At 42.6% G+C, this 25860-nt stretch overlaps 1 protein-coding gene across 1 annotated transcript in view; it reads right to left on the minus strand.

Annotated features, from left to right (window-relative positions):
* The window catches only part of LOC143414988 (serine/threonine-protein kinase BRSK2-like), a gene marked incomplete at its 3' end in the record, with an annotated part of 96356 nt that extends 79773 nt beyond the window's left edge, over positions 1-16583 (minus strand). The window contains 1 exon segment of the mRNA XM_076880330.1: positions 16064-16583. Within this exon segment, the coding sequence (XP_076736445.1) occupies positions 16064-16157 (94 nt within the window).
* Positions 16584-25860: the final 9277 nt, after the last annotated feature.

Raw genomic sequence — 25860 nt, forward strand, 5'->3', positions numbered from 1 at the left:
CATTTACTTGTAACTGGTACGCTCAGTTTCACTGCAATTCCACATGTTTGTGAAACATACGTTGTGCCATATGGTCCTTTTTTTCCAAAGTAACAGACATTGCACTACAGTTATGTTTAATGGTTCTTACAGGACATAAGACAGCTTGTAACAGTAACAAATAACAAACCATCACTTTCAGCCATTTCTTTGTGAGTTGGGAATAAATGCTGTGGCAATGTGTGTGTTTTATCTCTGCAATGATGTGCTAGGGTTGGAGTGGAGTCCCAGGGGTCATTAGACAGTGTATGTATGCTTGATGACCTTGTATGTTTTATTTAACCCACCCTAACCTACCTGCCCAGTGACTGCAGGGTGAAGGTGCTGTCAGGTCTTCTAAAAGCTTGTGATTAAATCAAATTAGAGACTATGCATGTCTAGATTTACTCTGAAGTATCACAGACATCAGACACTGCATCTTTAAAAACTAAGAGTTGTGTTTCTACAAAACCCTCTCAGATCTCGCTGGCACATGGGAGACAGAGTGGTTTTCTTCATTTGTTATCCACAGCAGGTGCTGAGCCCCGTTCACAGACTGGACCCGGCAGCATGTCTGTCGGTGTCACTGAACACCAGCAGCGCTGTGGAGGTGTTTGTGCAAGTCTGTGGGAGGGTTTTAGCCTGAAGGACAAAGGCTGCAACAGCACGGTCAAACAAGGGGACTTGACTTCGTTTACCCCCAACCTCCCACCCTGCTGCCTGCGCCTTAGGGCAGGAGACAGGATTTAAAGGGAGGGGAGAGGAGAAAAAGGGCGCGAGGTGGTGGGGCAGAAGAAGGCTGATGGGAATAAGAGTTTCTCTCTGTGTGACTTTATGTTCAGTGAAGATGTTTCTGAAGACTGAGTCATGACTGCAAAATCAAAGGGTTTCAGTGACGCTGTCTGTACAACACACAGCTCCGTACTCTGTGCCACACCAGTCACACTGGGACTGGACCAGCTGGACCAGCATAAGAGTCAAAGTGGTGGAGATATGGATCAACACCTCCAGGATAAAATCAGTTAGATGAAATGACAGGCAGACAGCCATGTTCACAACGAACTGTGTCGAGTAAGAAAACGACGTCTGCACTTCTTCATGATACTCTGACCAGATCTTCCTTTCTTCTTTCTTTCCTCCTTGTTTCCTTTGTTACTTTCATCTTTTATTCCTCGTATCCCTTCTTTTCATCACATCCTTCCCTTCTTCTTCTTTTCTCTTTTTCATTCTTAAATTCCTCTTATTCTTTTTTCTTATTTCCATCTTCCCCTCTTTCCATTCTCTCATTTTTCTACTTCCTTCCCTGTTTCCCAACTTCCATCCTTCGCGGAAACCCTTTGTGTGCTTTCCCAGTCTGTTTGACTGGCTTTACTGTGTCATCCTCACCTACATGAATGTCTGAATTCATCCACACATGCAGCGTGGTCTTGGACCATCTGGCAGGTGGTGTAATGAGGGTCACGACCCCCCGTTGCCCCCTCTCCCTCCATTATCAGGCTAACATCTTCACAACAGCAGCAATCTGGCCTTTTTCAGGCAGTGACAAAAAAAAAGAAAAAAAGCTGTTGCAGCGCTGCAAATGTATGAAAACACAGATGAGATGTCATGTTTTCACTGTGGACCACATGAAGTACAGAAACAAACTCCCACAATGCCATTTCTGTGAGTTACTGTGACTGAGTGTGCGGTGCTTCCTGTGTTGTTTGGTGAAATCAGCCGACACTCCCCGTACACCAGATGCTCAGATTAACAGCAGATTAAGGCCATTCCATCAGGGTGCTGCTTCCAGGGCCCGATTCACCCACCACCCACTCTCTTATTAGTTGCACAGGACCATAATTCACAAAGAGCATCTATCAGGGTGTCATACATGTGGAAACCAAACCCAGTTTACCCCTCAGAGCTATGATGTCCTCATTGTGTTCATCATTGCACAAAGCAACAATGAGGCAGATCATATTATTCAATCTTCACTTTCAGCAGTTTTATTCTGGTCTTTCACTGCGCTCAGTCTTTTTACAGTGAATGTGTTGGTTTCAGTGTGAGGGACAAATTCCTTCGCACCTATGCATCAATGCTGGTTTGAACCAACTGCACCCCGACGACGATATTAGCAAGCTGCCACGTACAAAGAGCCATGAGGCTGAACAGAAGGCACAGCAGAAAATGTGCCATTATTACAGTTTATCAAAACTTAGGCCCAATTTTCACACGTTTGCACATTTTGTCATATCTAGCAATGATGTCATTGTTCTCACTAAACATTGCCCATGCTCGCTCAGAGGTGAAGCGAGATAACGTCCTGAATAACAACTTTAAACTCAATCATTTTAAAAATTTGCATCCAGCTATGGGTGAATGTTTGGTAAAGACTGGCGTTAGCTTCACTAACTGAAGCAATGGATGATGTTTATCTTTTGAAAAGAGAGAATCCTGAGCAAAAAAACAATTAAACTAACTAACTAAGCATCTCTCCTTCAAATATAAACTCTCAATCCAATGATTTATTCATCAGACTTGTTATTGTGCTGCTGGGCTGCACATCAGTCAGGATCTTATCGTTACTGATGATTCCAAACGAATGAAGGAACAAAAAAAGGCTGTGTCACCCAACTCCATACAAGTCTATGCATTTTACTTTCCTGTCTGGATTTTTTAAACAGCTTGTTGAGACGTAATGTTGCAGTCCTATTGGTTTTTACAACAAAAGATTTAAAAGATAGTATACAATAATACACAACACCTGTTGATTTGATTTATTCTCATTTTGCAGCCTTTGAGCTGAGTCTTAATTTTATGATTTGTCTAAACCAAGACGATCTCAGGTCACATCCCATTTCCTACAAACCAACTGTTTTCTGATGAGGTGCCTTTAAAAGACAAAAGAGCTCCTCTGCAGTCTGGCAGCTGCTGTGTTGGCTTACAGGGGTTACTTGCACAAAACTGACCTCATTACTTGAAACACTGGCCATGTTTAATATGGCCATCGTCCACTGATACAGAATTTGTATAATAAAATATATATACAAAGAAAACACGTCTGCTTGTGCATATGTTCAGTTTTGTGGTCGCAACTGCTGATATACTTTACATTCACATATTTGGGCAACCTGCAGCACTTGAGAGAAGAGGTCAAAGTTCATTACAGCCATCTAAACACTAAGAGCATATGCTTTTTAAAATCTCCACCAGCCTTTCTACTTTAACGCAGCACCACTGGCTGAAGCTCAAACCTTGACAGAGCTTCCATCTTGTTTTAGACGGCTGTAAACACTCACTACAGTGCCGTATTTTTCTCTTAAAATCCTTTAATTTTCTCAAAAATCTACAGTGTATGAATTCTGGTTGTGCTTTCTGACCTCGAACCAATTTTATGCGGTACACGGCGCTCAAAAATCTGTCAAAAATGTTTTAGTACGACTTTGGTAAACTATGAAGCCGCACCGCTTGATGGATTGTTGGAGCACCGTAGTCAGGAGCCTCACGGAGTCATCTGGGTCCTAAACTCCGTCTCCTTCAGGTCCCAAAGTCAAACGAACACTGCGGCATCACTGAGAGTTAAAAACTGTCTAAATTCTTTCATCTTTAATAAAATGATCAGCGTTGCTGCTTTACCAGGTGTAACAATTAAGTTTAACATCCAGGCATCCATGAAAACAGAATTTATTAAATTTAACAGAGTTAGAAGTTAGCAGGAAGTTAGCTCGCTAGCTTCCACCTAAACATGATAGCATGTTCTGACTGAGAGATTTTCTGAAAGAATTCAAACACACAGCTCTGCTACCACTTCCAACATAAATGAAGACAGGAAACTAAACAGCAGTGATGTTTGTAAGGTTACTGAAGTTGGTAGCTGGTATATAAGACTTCAATACTTGAAATGTGCAATTCACTTGTATTTTTATTTTTATTCCTATTTATTCTATTTATCCCCTTTGTATATTTTATTTATATATGTATCTGTATTTATATATGTGTATATATATATATATATAATATTCTGCTCACGCTCTAACTTCTGTTGGTGCTGTGCTTTTCTTATCTTATCTTATAATGATGTGCTACGTGATCGCTAGCAACACAGCTATGTTAGCATAACATAAACAGTGAAGCTGGAGGATGAACGCTAACTTCTTTCCACTTGATAAAAGTTAACGTGAGGGTTCCTGATGGTTAGAGACAAATGCAATCACATGGCAGGATGCTGTAAACGGACCAAACTTCAGTCAGGAGAACAACTGAGATAATCCATCCACAATACGAGGTTAGTCATTAATATACTGCAACAACATGGGAATAGAGCAGCTGCAGAGAATTCAACATTAATGAATCAATGGTACGGAAGTGGAGGAAGCAAGAAGAATGAGTTGAGTAAAGTTTGACTTATCTGACTGTTTTGTTTCGCTTAATGCACCTTATGGTCTGAAAAATACGGTTAGTCATTTTAACTTTGTCTTCATAACTGACTCATAACTATCCCCTAAATTCCCTTGTATATACTGAACAATGAGCTCAACCTAATTTTCCCATCTTCCTAAGACCTGTTGCCACTGATTAAGTCCAGTTCTTAAGTAATGGGGCTTACCTCAGCCTCCCCCTCCAAATCTCCCTTCCTTCAGATTGGCTTGTTGAGAGCCGCTCTTCCACTGAGACCATTTGTGATGAAGGGTCAGTGAACAGTAGATGGATGAATTGAAAGGCCAGATGCATCTTTCAGGTTCTGTGTCAGGCCTTTGCTAACACTGTTAATCTGCTGTAGACAGGTTGTTTGTTTGTTTTTTATCCTCCACTTGTCCAATTTACTCAGTGTTAATAATACACTACACACCATATACAGAGATGCCAGATTTTTAGCTAATAACATTTTGGGAATCACATTATTGGTGCAAAAATACTATGTTAAGCCTTTCAAACTGTGTTGCCTTCATTCTTAAACAATCCCCTTAAGAAAGTCACCTACTGTAAGTTATTGTAAGCAGCTACTAAAGTGCCTTTAAAATGTCAAATATGTTCTTTGGCAGATTGTCTGATACATGCAGACACAGCACTGATTCATCCTTCGAGTTCGGAGCCTTTTTATGCTCGAATGATTCATAGGACAGTGTTGAGTGGCTTCAAACCAGTTGGGTGACCTTCTTATTGGCTGCACCCTGTCTGTGCGTTTACTGCAGAGAGGCTGCGGCCAGCTTTTGCTGTAATGCAGCACTACGCCCCAGCAGTCCTAATGCCCCAATGCAAGTCACAGAAGTGCAGCAGGCCCTTAAAATGCTGCAAAACAACACACATGGATGTGCAGACACACAGTGTAGAGCCAGTGTACTACTTCTACTACTGTGTGATAGGATGTGAGTTTGCTTTAGTGTATATCAGAAAGGGTTGAGGAAGAGTTTCTATTCAGATGTATGACTTTTCTTACCTCCAGACTGTCACAGTCGCAGGCACACACATAATCCTGGGATCACCCTGCCAGTGCTACCCGTAAAGTGAGTATAGTGGGGTTTCTCACGCCCCCTAATCTGATTATGCCACATGATTGGATGTTTCACTGTGACTGCAGGCAGTGAGTTCCAGGGGACGCATCTCATCTGCACGCGCCACCGCTTACGAGCCATCTGGGTGGACTAGATGCCGAGTGAAAGTCAGATAGGACCTCTCCCAGATTCTTGACCATCTGCACAGCTGGCTACAGCAAAAGGGATATGAAACAGCAACAAGCGGCCGCAGCCTGTCCCTGATGCGCTTAGGTAATGCTAATGAGCAAAGAGCAAAAACCTCATTAAGGTTTGATGCCTAACAGGACCTTCCAACCATGACTGTGTCCTCTTTGCCATGAAATCGCTTGGTACCAGAAGCACTTGGTCATTCCATCATGCACTAGTCAGGGGTTTTAGGAAACAGAGTGGAAGAGAGTTTATTTATCTAATACGAGATACCGGAAAGTTCATATTGCTGCAAAATGAAGTGAGGGCCAAGCGTGCGCGCAAGGCTGGATCAGAGAGAGAAGGAAGTAAAGCCGCTCTTCAAATGGTAATTTCCCCTGCTTCACTCCTGGACGCTCAAAGTGCTGACTCAGGGGGAAAGTCCAGATTGCTTTTGGAACAGGATGAAAGAGTTTTAAGAAGAGGGGGAGAATTTATGCTCAATTTCATTAAGTTTTTGGCTGAAGAAAGAGGTCAGCGGGACCTTAAGGGGCTTATCTGGAGCCATAGGCTATTCCTGTTCGATTACCAGCTATTGATGAAGGCCTTAAATTGGTCTCTGTTCAATATGACAGCAGGTGAAGTCGGGCTATCAGGTGTGTAAGGAAGTGGGAGTGGATTAAAAGAGGAGATTGCAGATATGCCTGGTGGCCACCTTCAGCTACGTGAATGAGCAGCTCTGTGTGAGGCTGTGTGCTACCTCTGCTGGAAAAACCTGTGTAGGTTTGGATTTCAGTCAGGTGCTTCAGTTATTATTAAGCTAAGGCACGAGAGCTGCAGGAACTGGAAAAAACAGAACTGCGGTATTATGTTTTTCTGCAATTTGACGTTATATTAACCACTGTGACATCACCCACTGGTTAGTGAAATGTTGAGCCTTGAGCTGAGTACCATCAGGATCTGGATGTTTTGAAACCAGAAATGACACGTAAGAGTGGCTCTAACTCAGAAACAACGGGACAGTGAAGACTCACACAATAGAGAGACAAAGCTACCCATTTTCATTCTACTGGGGACCATGATTAACAAACTGAACTCCACGGAAATGTCACGACTACAGCACATGGCTGCCCCTCCCCAAGTATGGTGGAAGGTCTCTTCCTGTTAAAATGGAGTTCTTCCTTGCCACTGTCGCCAAGCAGCTCTCACAGGGTTTTCTCTTTAATGCTTTTGCCTTGAGGAGGCTGTTGGTGCCACTTGACTCTAAATACATAAAACTGAGAAGTGTTTCTCCTGAACAGTCACCAAACACCACTGAATGATGGAAGCTCTCTTGTGTGGGCTCTCCTCAGCATCTTGACTAATCAGCACCTTCTCTGGGCACCAAGTAGTTCGTGGGGAGACTGAGGCACGGGACCTGCCCTTTGCCTCTTATTGCCTGTAGGAGACACAGGCGAGTCCCTCAGAAAGGGCTGTGTGGGTGCCAGGGCATCCACGCAGCCACTTCATTCTTTGCAGTCTCATGTGTCCTGAATGCTGAGCTAAAGGACAAAATAAGCCGTGTAGGGGACGGCTCAGCTGCTGTTTGAATTACTTTAGAAAAATTATTCACCTCTGCAATCAGTTTCTTTAGTAACAAAAAGAAACAAAAAACTTTAAATGTAAATAAAAACCCTAAATTAGAGTCATGGAAAATGTTTAATTAATAAATGAAATGATTAAAAAAAGAAATCAACCCACAGATTTTAATTTGAAAGCTTTTAATGTTTAGAGGCGAGACGCGGCTTCTCTCTTTGGTTCACGTCTGCACCGACAGTGTCAAATAGCTAGCAGCACCTCTGCTTCACTACCTTTCATGCTGTACAGCAAAGGTTCACCATCTCTAATCACAACAAGTGCTCCAACGTCATCATGTTGATGATTAGGATCAATAGCGTCGATGGCAGACATCATCAAGACTTTGTCACATGAGCTCGATAGTGTACTCTGCAGGCAGGTGGAACCATCATGGCAGGTGGCAACGTGGTCCACTTTCAACAACATGTAGACATGAACGTATCAACTTGTCTGGTGCACAAATGTGCTGTATATTTAAAGCTGACAATGACACAATCAGCAGCAATTTAAGGACAATTATCTGGCTTTGCAAACACTCTGCAGGAGTTGACCAGAGACAAACAGGACATGGGTCTGTAATACAGCAGAGGTAATGGAGCAGAGCAGAGGAGGCCCCGATTAGTCGACTAGTCACGATTACGTCGACTATCAAAGTCGTCGACGACTGATTTACTAGTCGACACGTCGTTTGAAGATTTGTAAGATCACAAAAGACGCAGGAATGAGTAGTAGGACTTAAGAGTGTAATAACGGACTGAAACAGAAGATGGCAGCACTGCATGTACAAGGATGCCAGCTGCCGTTAAACCCCGAAGAAGAAGAAGAAGCTGTGTCCCAGAATTCATAGCGCAGCCCAGCTCAGTTTCCAACAATGGTGGCAGCTAGTTAGTTTTAATGTTACTCTTATTATTCTTTCTGGGTCACAAAATAAACGTTTAGCATATTTTCAGGCGAGAATGTAGCTGTGTAAACCTCAAATATCTGCTCAGTTTATCAGGACACCACATATTTTCAAAAGCGCGCCAACGTTTTCAGAGACGTCTGTTACCCACTAGCTTGATAGCTAGCCGGGGGCAAGGCTCGCTAGAGCCTGTGAGAACACCGGACTCCCGGCAAATCGTTTTCAAACCCACCGCTGTCTTTCGCTACTCAGGTTAAATATATATAAGTCACCTAGATAACTTAAAGTTATATAAAGTTAAGATAAAGTTATAGTTTTTACACAGCTGAATAAACGTCAAGCAGACAGCTGATCATCAGAAGTGTGAGATGCTCGAGAGTTTACTCCGGTGTCCCGTTATATTTTAGATAGCAAGGAGTTTATTAAACTTCACCGAAACAATCTGCAAATTTCATTAAAATTGAATAAACTATCATCTTGTCTTTATTTTTAGTTAGCACATACCTTAAACACTTAAAGCTGTAAGCTAATGATAGTTATAAGAGCAGATGCTGCTGGTGCAATAAGCTGTACGTTTTATGCATGATCTGATTAGTCGACTAATCGCAAAAATAATCGGTGACTAGTCGACTATCAAAATAATCGTTTGTGGCAGCCCTAGTTGCATTGAAGCTGGAGGCTGAAGGGAAGCAGCAGAAAGTTAAAAAGCACATCTCCGACTTTAAAGACCTTAAAGAATTAAGTGAAAAATAACAGAAATTTGATCTAATTATCCATCTCGCTGTGGTAACTAACAAGAAGGTTCACCTTTACAATTACAAGTGAATGTTTCTGGGGTCTGAACATGATCATCTGGTCTAAGATACTGTGATGGACTATGATTCCACAGGTGACCAAAAAGCATCTTTCCGAGCGCGTGCTTACCATGTAAAGCTATCACCAAGATGAAGCGTAATTTATGGTCCCAAAAAGCTGTCTGCCTGCATACACAAAGAACAGAGAGGTGAACATGCTCCATTTCTAGTTTGCTTAACGTGTTTTCAAATTCCACTCGAGCTCTGAGAGTAAAAGACGCCATCTTCCTTGCAAACTACAGGAAACCACAGCAATCTGCTAGAAAATGCACAGGTGTAACCTGTTCATGTCTGGAGTTTAATACCTTTAATATCTCAAATACTTTTTATCATTCAGTATCGCTTGGAAACAGAAAATAAACAAACCTGATAAAACTTGATGAGAAAATTCCAGAAAGTATTTAACATTAAAGACTAATGGAGACAAAGCTGAGTCGGTTTAGTGAAAATCACAACATCAGGAATGAAGTGTAAACCAGCAGAAGTCACACTCGCAGTGATCTACACTCGGAGCTTCATCCACCTGAAGTCAGTCGCACAGCTGATAGTGACCGACAGCCAACAGGCATCAAGCTAAACTAAATCACATCGAGCTGTCTCAAGGCGGCCCAGGAACAAACGAGCACTGCATGTCTTTGTGCATCAGTGTGTGTGTGTGTGTGTGTGTGTGTGTGTGTGTGTGTGTGTGTGTGTGTGGGGCAGCTAATTGTATCACACAAACAGCATCTTTTCGATGAGCTGCAGTGTAATAAACAGACTTTGTTCTTCCGATTTCCCACGCTTTCAAAGACTCCGTTTTATCTGATCTACAAATTGTTCTCTTTCTTTTCTTGCATCACTAATTCACTTAACACATCTGCAAGCAATGTCCACACGTCTGCTTCTATCTTCACCGTGGTCGCTCCACGTACATCTCTCCCGCATGGAAATCAACTTTCAGTAATCACACATGTACCAGAGCCCCGCAACCTCGTCCTCTGTCCCCGCAGAACGCACAAACATAAAAATTACACAAAAAAATAGATACATAAAAAAAATCTGCAATTTAGCTCATTTATGCACCCATGTTTAATTCAGTATGAAAGTCTACTGCATTTTGAACTTCTTTATGCACATGCTGGTCTGTCGCCATGTAAAGGTGAGAGGGGGAGGGGTTTAAGTACAGCATGTAGCGCTGAAGGAACCAACAGCGACCTGATGACAGCTTAGCTGCAACAAACACTTCCCAGCAAGTGTTGTTACAATAATACCTCAAACTACAGCCCGAGTTTAATTTACTATTTCTGTGGGGGGGGGGGGGAATCAGACTGAACTTGTGAGATGAAGCTGTGGATAATCTGGCAGACAAAGAGGCATTAGCCGGGCTGGGAAGATGAAAATAGTTCTGGCTCCCAGTGATGACTCATTCAAGCAGCAGGAGTTCAAAGACAGTCTTGAGCTGAAGAACTGAGAGAGAGAGAGAGAGAGAGAGAGAGAGAGAGAGAGAGAGAGAGAGAGAGAGAGAGAGAGAGAGAGGGGAGAGACAGCAAGACAGAGCACAGGCATGAGAGTGAGCTATGTAAGGAGAGAGAGAGATCATGGGGGGTAGTCTCTTGCTCATTGTTTAATGTTTCAGGCGTAACACCACCCCCTCTTAAGGGCTGAGCAGAGGGGCGCTGAGATCCAGCGTGAGGATACCGCCAACCAGCCACAGAAGAGAGCATTCCTCCGGTTACCATGGTAACGAGCCCTCAGCTGGGAAGGGAAGCAAGTGCCAAAAGGATGCACAGAAGAGAAAGAGGGGGTAGAGAAAGAAGACGAGAAAAAGGAGGGGTGTATGACACCAGCCGTAATTTTGATGATCCTAAATCCTGCCTGCAGAGAACGACTCTGCCAGCAGCACTGTGAGGACAACAGGATCACTCCTGGTTCACATTATGCTCACACATTCTAATTAACAAATATTGTACATTTTAGTTTGTGTTGAGGCCAGACTGCATGAGTCCCTGTTTTTTGGATTTTGGTGAGGGGGGGACTTGTTTATCCTGGGGGGCTGATTTTATAGATTTTCTTTTAAAGCTTCCAGCTTTTTCTTAAATTTTATACATAAGCATCGACTTGTGGTGGATTTTATTCTCCTTTGTGCATTTTAATTGATAATTCTCCACCTACATGACTCTGTTTTACTGCATTTATTATTTTTGTAAAACGCTGTGTAGAATTGTTAGCATTATTCTATCAAGACATCCCTCTGTATGCACACGAGGCAGCACAGACCTCTGCTGTTTTACATTCAACAAAGAATAATGAAGCAAAGTCTAATAAAATATAGTGAAGACCCAGAAAAAGCACTCACAGTAATTTCTCATGATCTAAGCACAACGCGCGCACACACACACACACACACACACACACACAAATGCATCCATACGCAGTGAGAATGATGGGAGTGTTACCACCTGCAACCTGCTGATAATGAAGCTGTATTTCAGCCACCTAAAGGCAGCCATCTGTGGTGGGGCTGTCCCTGCTTCTTACACCCCCACTCCCACACAGACACACACTCACACACACAGGGCCCAAGGGACTACTGTCCTTAGGATGCTTTACATCCACATGACATTCATTATAACACAACTGGGAAACATGTACACAGAAAATCATTTTAACATTATGGTCAAATAAAAATAACTGTTGCTGTCACTCCTGCACTTACAGGATAGTGAGCTACCAAACACACATATGCATACAGTGTGTGTGTGTAGAGAGAGGAAAGAAAAGACTGGCAGCTTTCAGTCTTGCAGTGAAAAGGAAACGAACAGCCACTGTCACAGGAGGAGCGATGAAACCATGACAACATGCCAAATGTTGGCCAACACTTAGAAAATGAGCGCTGTGTGGAGCCTGGGAAACCAGTGTAAGAAGAGAAATACTTCACCGCACACACATGAAAACAGACTGACTAATTGTTGAGAGTCAGCACAGCCTCTCGCCACTGAGCTCTGACCAGCAGACACACCATGAAGGCATTGTTCCAACTCCAGAAGTGCAGGAATAAAGCATTCATCACAGTGGGAGCTTCAAAAGTGAAAAAAAAAAGACTTTAAATGTTCAAAGAAGCGTCTGTGGTCGCACAGACAGCAACGCACTTTGCATCATATCAGTGTGAAAACACAGTTTTTCCTCATCTATGAGAAAGGACGGCAAAGCAGCCCAGAGGACAAGCAACTAAACAACAGCAACGGCTGTTACTGTCTATGAATCGATTAAAGGCCCGTTCAGTTAAACGATTGCTGTTTGAGTCTGTAAAATGTCTAAATAAATGGCTTTCTACAAAAGCCATCCTGTTGCAGCTCTGGGCAAGTGTGTCACACATCCAATCAGGTGGACAGCCTTCAACAAATGCCTCTAAAGCAGGGAAAGCCCTCCACTAACCGACTACAGAAAAGAATAAATGAATGTTCTAGATGTATGAAGTATCTTGCCTGAAAAGGCTTCACTTTGAGCATCCTGGGAAATACAATTCAATTATTATTTGTTCATGTTTCCCCTCATTGAACCACGAGCAAGTGTCCTGGCAGCAGTGGACACATACACACAAATACACATAGAAAAACACACAAAGTGTACAAGAGCTACAGCCACGCCAGGTTTCCACAGGATGCACGAGGTGATTCCGAACAAACTCCTTGTTTCACCGGGCCAACGATCCAAAAACATTCCAATAATGAAGATGGGAATCCTAACTTTGACAGGATGGAATCGCAGGATGTTTGCCACTTTGGTTAATCGCTTATAAGGAAAAGTGAAGAGACTTTGAGATGATTGCACATTTTCTGTCATCTTCTGTCATTCACTTCCTGTTCAAAGGGAGTTCTTTTGCTCCACTGTCACCAAGTGCTTGCTTATAATCAGCTGTACGGCTATAACTCTACAATAGTTACTTATAAAGCGCCTTTAGGTGACTGTTGTTACGAGCAGACCTGATATAAATAAACTCATGTGAAATATAAAGAGCCATGCAAACATTTGCTTCAGTTTATCCAACTCAGTGATGCGGGTGGACTCATGCTCATAGTCACACCTACAGCCAATTTAGAATCAGTTAACCTAGCATGCATGTCTCTGGACTGCTGAAGGAAACTGGGGAGATTATAGAAACTCCACACAGAAGAGGCTCAGTTGGTGTGTGGATTCAAACCCTGGACCACCTTGGTGTGAAACAACAGTGCTGACCTAAAGCTTTAGATAATTACATTGTCACCAAAAACTTTCATTTATTAGTTGGAAACAATCACATCTTATGTTGTACGTCTGTCCTTTCCAATTAATCTTCAGAATCATACCACAAAGCTGATACATGGCGATTCTGCACAGCGAGTATGCCACTTGTGCAGAGAGGGAAGCACACACAAACAGACTAACAAAAAGCGTGGGCTTGTTCTGCACTTGTGTAGGAGGTTTAATGATGTGCGGACTTCCCCATCTGCCAGCTCAGCACCAGCACTTTAGATTTATACGAAGAGCCTTTCTTGCAGTGCTGTCGCTTCACCACGCCAGCACACACATGCACTCCTGCATGAATCTTCATTTCTACAAGCATATGCACTCAACCACTGTATCCAGTTACAGAGAAGCACTCACAGGGTCACTTGATGTACGCACTGGACAGCACCACTACTGGTAGTGGCTCTTTTAAGCCAGAGAAGATGATGGCACGGGAAAAGAGAAGGCGACATGTGTCTGTGATATCGTACCTCTTTCAGAGGTCAGTGACATGATAACCTGAGGGGTAGATTCTTGCAAGTTTTCACATGTTAACTGTGAAAAATGTCATCAGAATCAGGTTAGAGTGCTGTCTGAACCTTGCTCGTAGCACCCCTCAGCTGTCACAACAGGAAACACTCTGCTTGGATTGAGGTGGTGCAGAACCACCAACCGCTGGCTGTAAACTCAGCTCGCCGCTATCCTCGCCATTCCAATATCTCGAATGGGCATTGTGCAGACTTTGTACCAGGAGCTGGCACATTAATGTCCTGCTGCGCTGGACATTTTCACATGAAGCTTTGCAGGTAATGTCTAGAAAACTTCAGAAATGCAGAACATCTCAGTGCTGTTTTTGCCTGTGAAGAGCAGTGTTTCCACATAATTAGATTCTATTTGTGGCAGCAGGAAGAGCGCATGCACATGTGAAAGGAGGCGCACCAGAACTTCCTTAAATAAATCATTAAGTAATACTGCAGAGTGACAATAAACAATGGAGCAATAAACAGCCACTGCTCCAGCGTGGCGACGAAGTCCGACTCAACCATCTGCAGCCTCTGTGAGTTCAGCGAGTTCAGGGTCTGGTGAGAGAGACTCCTCCAGCTCGCAGTGAGCTCCACAACAGAAGAAAGACTGCTGAGCCAAGCTGAAGTCCAAGATGATGGAGGTGGTGTACAGAGGTAGCTACCTCTGATAGGACAACAGCAAGCTTCTCAGCATCCAGAACCTTCAAAATAAGAGCAAGTGGATTGAAAAATGAGCCACAAGAACGCTTGGGCTATAAGTATCCTTGATATACCTGGGCAGCAGACGTCCCCATCCTGTTTCAGCATATGTGCAACACTGAAAGACAGCCATCACAACAAGAACGGATGTGATGACATCACGCCTTCTTAGTCGCGCTGAACAGCAGCTATTATACTGCCGGTGCCACAGAGAGAAGGAATGGAAAAGAATGAGGTTGTCTGCTTTCAATAGAAGGAAAGCTCTTACACGCAAAGTCGACTCTACTATAAATAGAACTAATATAAAATTTGGAACTTTAGTCACCTCCAAGTTCTTTGTTCACGAACAAATCAAATTATCTGGGTTGCTTTGTGTGACAAATTGCTCTTGCAGCTTTATCCCATCTGCTAAACAGGAGAATTCTGTGAGTAATACAGCAGCAATGTGGGGCTGTTACAATCCAACTCCAGCAAGCAGCTAATTGGCTGCTTATGAATTATTCACCCCCCTGAGGGAACTGAGCAGTGCATCGGGTCTACCTGCAGGAACTGGAGGGAGAACCTTTATAGTTTCTAGACGCATGTGATCACAGATGGTGGGGCATCCGAAACAGGGAACCAGGCCAGAGCAGCCACATTACTGTCACAGTACCTGAGAGGCGATTCTGATGCAGTGACAACACAGTGCAGTGACTTTGAGCTGCAGATGAAAATCAGCCTTCTGCCGGATGTCTCATTAATATGGCTGTGATGACATCACCTGGCAGCTTGACGGGAATACCTGAACAATATTTTCAGTGTCCATCCCATTTAGGCTCTTTTAGCTATAAACTAAAGATTAAATAATAAACACTTCCAGATCATTCGCAGCGTTGCCTCGAACTGCAGTCTCCAAAATGGCCAAAGCACCGAAGCCCTGAAACAGTCCAGTCCACCAAAATGACTCATAGTGCAGCTGAAAATGATACTTTGCAGGAGCAAAGAGTGATCATCACCCACTGCTGTTCTCCATACTGAACACATTCTATGTACAGAGCAGCAGGACCTCAGTGCAATAAGCCGATGATACCTACGCTGCACCAGCCAATGCAGGGATGTGTTGCGTTGCAGCTGCGGTATGTGTGTGTGTGACAGAGAGAGAGTGAGGGAGAGAGAGCAGGGACCGGACAGTGCAGCATCACCGCTCTGCCTCTCCTGCAGAGAGCAGCCTCAGCACAGCGGGCCCATGTGACAGATGGACGCTGGAACGGAATTAGAGACAAGAAAAATCAGAGGGGCCCATCATCATCATCATCATCAGCCCTCTCTGCCTGACAACAAGGATTAAAGGCGCACCGCCACCAACACCACAATCACCACCACCATTATGATCAGAAGAGAGCAGCAGCTCTCTCCCCGCATCCACCAGAAACATCCGCAACTAGCACACGTTTCCTCCCATTTCCCGCATTCGGGACACGCAGGACGCAAAACTGCATCACCCGGCATGATGTCAGCGGGGCAGGTGCGGTGACGCCGAGCGCGGTCCTCACAGCACCCACGCGTGATGTGGGAGCTTTCACTAACCTGTCTGTCCTTTGCCCAGCGTCTTCTCCAGGCGGTACGGTCCCACATAGTTGGCGTAATGCCCGCTGTTGGCGTCCTTGCCCGAAGAAGACATTTTTGGCGTGAAACGACTCGCGGGGAGGGATTTCTTTAGCAGGGGTCCGAGCGGGACGCGTCTCTGGGGCGAAGAGAGCAATTCCACGGAGCAGTGGAGTTCGCCTCGGTCACAGCTCCAGTCTGTGCTGTGCTGCTGGTGGCCGCTGCAATATTAGCGATCCTGTGTGTGCGCCTGTTAATGTGTATGTATATGTGCATGAGTGTGTGTGTGTGTGTATCCACGTCCGTTGCTAACAGTCCTCCGCCGATTCCCTCAGTGCGGCTCAGATTGCGGTTTTGAATCGGGGTGTCATGATGTTCACGCCGGAGGAGCGGTGCGCTGCAGCCCCGTTGGGTGTGAGCTGATGACGGGACAGCTACTGCTGCTGCCTGGCGCCCCAGCAGCCTGCGTCAAGTCACAGCTGATGCCAGGAGAGTACTTCCGGCTTCACTGTACAAGGTAAAATGTCAAATATGAATCAAATGTTTTTTTATAAGCTTTTATGGTCTTATTTGCACATTTCTTTTCCTATTTATAAACCAAGAAGGTCCACAAAATGCAACAAAAGAGAAAAAAGCATCATTTCCGGTGTTTTGATGCTTTTGTTTCTTGTTCTTCAGAAACTCTTTTTCCTGGAATGGTAACCTTTTGGTTTCTCACTGTAAATGACATGTTTCACCAATACGCAGATGCGCTAACTAACTTAAGTTCCTTTGATTTTCCATGAAAAAACCTTGGACTGATTCAGCACTAGAGGATAGATCTGCACCAGTGTTTATTTTTTTGTTATTACATGTTCAATTCTAAAGTGTAAGGGTTCATTTTAAGCCTAAAAAAACCAAAAATGATGTTTAAAAATGATTTTGAAATCATAATATCTTCTGATTCAAATAATATTATCTCTTCTTATTCTGGCAAAGCTGTGTTTTGCTGAATTTATTATTTTTCTCTTTTAAAATTCCATTTATAGTGTCTGGTTTTAATTTGAAGGGCAGTTCTGACTTCCGCTTCCATTCCCGCTTGACGCAGCTGCTGTAATTATGAAGCGCACATGCGCACATATCTGGCATGGCAAGGATTTTCAATTGAATTTGGCTTGAGGGAGACAGTGGGGGATAAAAGGCTGCCACTGTTTAAAAGTTCCTTTAAAAAAATAAAAATATAAATAACTGAGATACGACACAAAATAAAATATAGTGAAGCACAGAGACATCCAGAAATGTTCTTTGCACTTGTTCATCTCATTTTTCTTTTCGTAATCTTTTAATTGATTTCTGCTGTAACCACTGCATTCTGTCAGACACTCAGTTGTTAATTGAAGGTGAAGAATCATTATGTTTGACTGTGGGTGGTTGTGGTTGTGTGCGTGGCGGTGGAGTACGACTAAATGTTACATGCTGGGACACTCTCACTTGATTAAACCAGCAGTTGGTGACAAAGACCATCTATCTGTCTCATCACTCCTTCACAACAAAGGCCTTTTGACCCAGCACGCTCAGTGGCAGATGGGCCCCCCACCTCCTCCTACCTTCCCTCCCACTTGTCCTTCTGCCTCCTCCTCCCCCAACACACACACACACACACACACACACACACACACACACACACACACACACACACACACACACACACTGTCAAAACCATGTCCCTAACAAAGACTGGCAGGGATGAGTGAGCGATGGTGCATTTTATTGTGATCAGACCTGGCTGTTGGTTGAGACCTCTGTCTACAGATCAGTCATAAGTCCTCTCATAGACTCATGCCACCGTGCGCACTTCCAGTAGGATCGCACCCCTTTGATCCCCGGTGGCTGTAACACTGTTTAACAGCTGCAGACAGCTGTGGTGGTAAAGCTGCACCGTTCTAATCACCTGCAGTGAGTCTATGGGAGAACAGGACTGGCTGTTCAATGAGAACAAAAGTGCAAATAAGGTGTTGCGATAAGCTGACCCCAAATATCTTCTTTTTGTCTTCTATTCTTCATGTGGCAAAACTCCCATATTGCTACAACATAGCAATATGGGAGTTATGTCACAGAGAGGAAATCTCCCTACAATAATCGTGTCATGCACAGAGGCTGTGACTCTCTTGTTTACCTAGCGTGCTGCCCAGAGGTGAGGCTCTCTTTAAATTCATCAACTTGCTGAAAATGAAAGTGAAGTTGAAGCATGTTTTGGCACACTACAGGAGACCCTTCATGCATCATGGATCATGGATGGATAGCTAGAAAAATAGATAGATATACATATAATTAATAAATAAATAAAAAATACACGTAACATATAATGTAATTGTAAGGAGGTATTTCTGTAGCCTATTGATTACTAGATTACTGGAAAGGGGGTGGGATTAAATAAGCTTATGCTGCTTCCTGCTCCTTTTTGAACATGAAAGTTATTTGTAGTTTTGGTTGCTCGTTTTCCTTTTGTTTTGTTTGTTTATCTGTTTTTAATTCTATGTTGTTGTAATTTTTCAACATTTTCAAAATAAAGATTCAATCAATCAATCATAGAAAGGAGAGACGGCATGACTTTTACACAGTGATCTAAAAACAGTAGTGACCACAGTGAAAATGCCCTAGAAGTGCAAAGACATCTGATCTTCCATGTAAGATCCAAACATTTAAAACAGGTAAGTTTTTATTGTCACAGGCCCATTCCCAGTCAAACTTTATAGGCATACACTTGGCTTATATATTAACGTGCATACAGGAGAAAATAATAATGAAAATAATGTTGGCACATGGTGACTTCACATCACCACATGGAGCCAGAACAGCATTCTTACTAAAGATATTCTTTTATTTGATGTGCCCTTGATGGGGCAGGCAATTTTCCCAAGGGCCACATGAGAAACTGGGACTGCCGTGGAGGCCCAGTGAATTTCTAAACTACTGTTGGTAAGAACAGATGTTACAATTAAGCAATGAAAATGTGAACTTCATATATTAAAAACATTTCTTTAGCACTTGGCCCAGAGCCCAGAGTCACCATGTTCAGGGTCATGCTCCTCCAAAAGTGCAACAAACTGTCTGTGATGCAGTGCTGTTGCCCTTAAGGTCATTATTTTAGTTACAACATGGTTCATTTTTAGCATGAAGTTACAGAACACCTCCTGGTGTGCAATACACTGCAAAAATACCAACTCCAGTTCTGGATTCTTTCAGTCGTTTTATCTTGGATCTGCTTCAAAAAGCCGCCATTTTTCCCTGTAAGATTTGGACAGCCATCGATTGTAACACCTGCCAATTTTGTCCCATTTCCAAGCATGCACTTACCTACATGAATAAATCACTTCCTGTCATAGTCCCTTTCATTGACCGAGTTGTTGTCTGCTCCTCCATAATCATAAACTCTTTCAAAGATGTACAAAGATGAGAAACGTGGGCTTCATCCAGAGCTGAGGACAAAAGTCAAAATGATCTGCTTTGGTTTATCAAAACGCTCCCCTATCACACAACGGCTTAGCTTCATTCCTGGACGTGTAAAGCTTGGTAAAAATAAAAAACGTCTGTGTTGCGTTTACAGCTTTGCTAGCAAAGGTTTTGATTTCTCTGCGTATTCGTTTTTTCAATGTGAGCTTACATCTTTCATGGCTAGCAGACTCACATCTCTCACAAAGGTGTGTTCCACCACATCCACTCTCATACACACAAGCACATACATAAAAAATGCATTCACTTTCAAAATCAAAGCAACAAAGCTGTATTGGGATTTCCTATAAAAAACAGTAAGCCATTCTCTGATGTGTTGCTGTCTGAAATAGGATAAACTGCGTGAGCTATACAATACGTCTGAATCCTAATTTCCCTTTGACGTCACAGAGCCCAGACAGGAACAGCCAAAAGGCCCAGTTGTCAAGGTGCTATACAAAACACAGGTCTGACCAATGAATGATTTTTAATTAGTTTTTTACCTTTAAGTGCAAACTGGGGCTGAAAAATCATTTTCCCCTCCTGCTGAGTATATACAAATGTTTCTGCGTGAGTGGGTGTGTTTTCTGTGTTCCTGACATTGGTGATGCTTTTCTGCAGTGCAGGACGAAGGCCGAGGGCCGAGGTATAAATATTAGGGGAATGGGCCACACAATGCACCCTTCACTTTTCAAGACTTCTTTGAAAAAAGAAGCTTAGCCCGCAGTCTGTTTCTGCATTAGTCAGCTCTATTGTGGCTGCCTTGCCAACAGAGCGGGATAATGCAGACACACACACACACACACACACACACACACACACACACACACACACACACACACACACTTAAAGAAAGAAGCCAAATGAGAGAACATCTCCTCTGACAGCAGACTGATAGAGTGGATTGCGAGCCTGAGAGGAGGACAGAAACTTCATCAGTTTTTGTTTTTAGTCAGGAACATCACCATGGAGATCCAGCTGTTTATGACATATTCATCAGGGAAATACAGTGAGCCCTATTAAGATTTCCTGGGCGTTAAAGTAATCCAGTGACAGTTTCTACATAGCAAACAACAGCTGATATTGTTTAAAACAGCGTGTATGTTGCTGCTACAAAACACAGTAACCTGAGCCTGTCCAATGCCATGACTCCGAACTCCATCCTCCAAACTCAGCTGATTGGAGCCAGCAGAATTAAGCTGCGGGAAATAATTGCATGGAATGGTTTATTTGAAGAGTTTTCCTCAAGATTTAGTGTGCATCATACCTCAGAAACAGCACTAGTGAAGGTTACTAATGGTCTTCTTATGGCCGTTGACATTGGTCTCATTTCTGTGCTTGTCCTGCTGGACCTCAGTGGATCATTTGATACCGATGACCACAATGTTTTACTGCAGATATTAAAACACACTGCTGATATTAAAAGAATTGTACTGCGGTGAGTCTGAATCATATTTATCTGATAGATTCCAGCTTACAGGGTCTTTGTCACACACAAAAGTTAGACATGGAGTTCCACGGAGTTCTGTGCTGAGACCAATGCTTCCCTTCGACCAGGGGTGTCCAACTCCAGGCCTCGAGTGCCGGCGTCCTGCAGGTTTTAGATCTCACCCTGGGTCAGCACACCTGAATCAAATGATTAGTTCATTACCAGGCCTCTGGTGAACTTCAAGACATGTTGAGGAGGTCGTTTAGCCATTTAAATCAGCTGTGTTGGATCAAGGACACATCTAAAACCTGCAGGACACCGGCCCTCGAGGCCTGGAGTTCAACACCCCTGCCTTAGACGGTATTATTAGAAAACAGAGCAGACATTTTCATTGCTATGCAGATGATACCCGGCTTTATTTATCTATTTATGAAGCCAGATCATACAAACCAAAATCCATGCATGTCTTAAAGGCATAAAAGCCTGGATGGTCTCGAATTTCCAACTTCTAAATTCAGGCAAAATTGAGGTTACTGTACTTGGTCCTTAAAATCTTAGCAATATGGTATCTAACCAGATACTTACTTGAGATGGCATTGCCTTGTCCTCCAGTAACACTGTGAAGAGTCTCAGAGTCGCCGTTGATCAGGACATGTCCTTCAAATATGCAGAGTGGCTTCATTCATTTGCATAATATTGTTAAAATGAGAAACAGTCTATTTTTAGATCGATGCTGAAAAGCTAATTCAAGCAATTATTGCCTCTAGACGGTACTGTTGTATTCATTATTGTCAGGTCACTCTAAAAGCTGTGTGACAAGCATCCAGAATGCTTTCTCCCATATCGGCTTCTTAATTGGCTCCTCGTTTAATTCTGAATTTAAAATCATTCTCCTCACATACAAAATCCTGAATCAGGCCTCATCGTATCTTAAAGATGTGATAGTGCCTCATTATTATCCTAACAGCTATCAGGCTCCTCTGATGTGGAACCAACTCCTGGTTGATAATCATGAGAGCCACACAGTCTCAGCTTTTAGGTTTCAAACTTTCCTTTTTTGGTGAAGCTCAGTGTTAGGCCTGATCAGGTGACCTGAACCCTCCTGTAATTACGCTGTAATAGGCCCAGACTCTCGTGAGTGCTTCTGCTCTTTTCACACTCGGTGTTTATTCACCACTACTGCATTTCATTCTTCTTATTGTTATTACTAGTAATAGTAATGAAGTTGATACATATTACAAAAAGGGAAACAACTATTAGTGTAATGGGGTCAGTGCAATATCAGGACAATGAGGGCATGTGTAATATTTGTTCAATATAATTGAATATTGTCCTCTGTTGTCTACTCTTCTTGTCATTGTTTGTTCTAATATGATGTGATCACTGTTTTTGTCTCTATCTACATGGGCTGTAAATAGTGTCTCTGTATGTTTTTACTAACATACGCTGCATGTTAGTAAAAACATACAGCAACCTGCCAGAGGGTGTACAGATGGAAATTAGCCTAATGGCATATTTACATTTGTTACAAATATTCATTAATAACCCCTGGAGAGTCTTAGGGTCGATTTGTGGCTCTAAGACCGATAGTGTATGCATTTTTCTAAGACCCTCCAGGGGTTAATATGAATTGTCCCTCTTTCTAAATAAAAAAAATTAAAAAATTAAATTGAATTCATAGTTTTATTACTCGGTGTTATCACTCCAATTCTCTTGTTTTCCAGTTATTCCTGTGTTGAATGCTCCCTGCAGGACCCACGTCTGGCACAATACTCACCTCTCTGACTTACCTGCTTGTCCGTGGTGCTGACTTGCCAAAGAAACCTTAACCAGAGGTTCTCGCTGTTGTGTTCCTCTTGCGACCTCCTTACCAGTTTCCCAGTGGCTGCCCAGTTGACAGGTTTCCCTTGCCATTATCGAATCTGTGTCAATAAAACCTTTGAACTATAACCAGTTAAGTCTTGGCTCGTGCTTTTGCAGTCCTAAAACTGGTATTGTCTTTGCCAGTCCATGCATACAAACACTGTTAATCGCGATTTTGCACATTTGCATATTTGGAAGATAGACAAGCCGTTCCTGTCAGTTTAAACTGACTCGTTTGTAGTTCAATGCAAATCAGCTTGTTTTTCTGAAGCATTTTTGATACCACCAAATTGGAAAACACACATTTCCCCAGAAATCATAAAACAAAACTTCACAGAGAAAATTAGCAGGGAGTTACAGTTTATTGCTGTTGTCAGCACATTAAATATTCAGGCAGAAATCTCAGCCATTGTGTTGATTACAAGTGTAGACTGTGCTCCCCTCTATACATTTAAATGAGCTGTTTTATGTATTTAGTGTTCAGCTCTATAATAAACGAGTAATAAAAGTGCAGGAAGTGAAGGAAAACATGGCAATAATCAAAGAAAAAGTTCTGCTTCGTGCCTTCACCATGACTTCCTACTTCATGGGTCCTCTGTAAGTGTGTGTGCTCTTCTGCATTTGCAGCATGTTGCATAGATTTGGGCACTCTTCCTTTTGTTAATGTCCTAATCTTAATTTCATTAGCAATGCCCCGTGATCCACCCCACACGCCAACACACTGCTTCCTCTACTCTTCCACTCTTTAACGGTGGTGCCTATGCACAGTTTGCAGCACTGTTGTGTTTCATAGAGAAAGAAACAGGACGTCTCAGTGAGGATGAAAGCCAACTGAGAGCAGGCCAAACCAGTTCCTGGGTCTTCTGAGTCAGTGTATGGTCAACTGGGTCAAACACTGCAGTCAGTCAGGAAAATGAAAACAGCGTTAAATTGAAATTGGATTAAAAAGGAGCAGTTGAACAGATTCCTATTTAAAATACTTAAAATAGTCTGAACAAGGCCAGATTTAAGAAACTCAAAAGGACTCTGAAAACACCAAACTGAATGCAGGACATCTACAGAACATTTTATAACTTTGGATGGACCATAAAGTCTAGAACACATCCAGATCCCTGGGGATGATATGGGTAATGGATCTAACAATGTGATGGAGAGTCATTTATAACATATTTTCCATCTTTTCAACAAAATATTTCAGGAACTTCAAACATTCTTCAGGACAGGACGCAAAAACAGGTGCTGGCACATGGTTTGCTGTTGATGTTTTGAGCTCAGAAAGTGAGAGTCTCTCAGTTAAATAAAGACTCTTTAATATGGAGGCGACGAACTGTTCAGACTTTTTCAGCTCCTTTACATCCTGTTTTAAGCTGTTCGTGAACATCAGTGGTTTTAAGTTGCTAATTGCCAGCCTCAGCTTAGGCTACGTTCACACTGCAGGCGAAAGCGCATCAAATCCGATTTTTTTGACCCTATGCGACCCATATCTGATCATGCTATGACAGTGTGAACGGCGCAAATCCGATATTTTCAAATCCGATCTGGGTCACTTTCGTATGTGGTACTGAATCCGATACATATCCGATGTTTTAGAAAGCGACTGCTGTTTGAACGGTCAAGTTGCATTAAATCCGTCTTTTACGTCACCGACACAAGACAGACGCCAATTATCAGCGCCGGAGAAGCACCCGATACGACATCGCGAACGCTTCCTGGCCATCCAGCGTAGATGTCAGTGAAACTGTTGGGAAGACAACGTTGGAGAAACGTGACCATTTTATTTGTACTGTATAATCTGCAGATTCTGACAGAAATCTGCAGCTATCCTTTGAAGCACCGCTCCTCTCTAAAACAGCAATAAGGATCATTATTAGGTTATTTACATTATTATGTAAATAACAAAACAACTTAAAGCAAAAATTGGGAAACGTAAAGTCCGAAGTCTTTATATTAAGGGCCATCAGTCAAACAATACTGTTGCTCTGGGTCTAAACAGAGCGCGTTGTGTGTGACATCTTCTTTTGCGCATGCGGGCCGCTTTGAGCGTTCACACTAGAGCACGTTTGCTGTCGCATTTTATTTGTAGTGTGAACGAGCAGTAAAAAAAATCGGATTTGATCAAAAAATCGGAATTGAGCAATAAGACCTGCAGAGTGAACGTAGCCTTGTTAGTTTTGCATGTTGCAGTTCATCAAGGACAGCTCCCACCCTGGGTTTGACCTGTTCAACCTGCTTCCCTCAGGGCAGCACTACAGGTGCATCAGCACAAAGACCAACAAGAGGCTCAAGAACAGTTTCTTCCCCAAAGCCAAGACCACCCTGAACTCACACATGCACTGATAACACAGTCCCCCCCCCCCCCCCCCCTCTATAAACCACCACTGTGCAATACTTAATTCCATATGCAATGACCCAAACTGTAAATACATAACACTATTTATTTAAGTATTTATTTCCTTTTTTTGACATTTGTACATTTTATATAAATATATTTTTTCTTGTTTTTCTAAATAGTGTTCATGTGTATATATTGTTGCAGAAACTGTGCAGTCCCCCCTTTCTTCTCCCACATGTTTGCACTGAGTTGGCAATGCTCTGTATCTCATTGTGCATCTGTATAGTGACAATGAAGGTATTCTATTCTATTCTATTCTATTCTATTCTATTTAGTTTCTCGTGTCTGTGTTTGGCTTGTCTTTGAATGGCACTTGATTCATGTAAAGTCATTTAATTAAGTTCCTCATTGAGGTAAAAACTTAGTGAACTCTGTTCATGCATCGATGATGATAATCCTCTTTCAGTTCACATTTAGCCTGATCAGCACAAGTGTTAATAATATCACCAATCAATAAAATTATATAAATTTAAAAATGCAATGAAAACAGTGAAGTTTGAGATTAAATAAAAAAAATGTCTTTCTTTTTTTTTAAACCCCAATATTTCTAATTCATGTTTAAAAGTCCCATCTGTTGATTCAGAAACTTTAAAACCATTCAGGAGTGCACAAAGACTCAGAGGT

This window comes from Maylandia zebra, linkage group LG1 (assembly GCF_041146795.1).
Source record: "Maylandia zebra isolate NMK-2024a linkage group LG1, Mzebra_GT3a, whole genome shotgun sequence".
NCBI classification, from domain to species: Eukaryota; Metazoa; Chordata; class Actinopteri; order Cichliformes; family Cichlidae; genus Maylandia; species Maylandia zebra.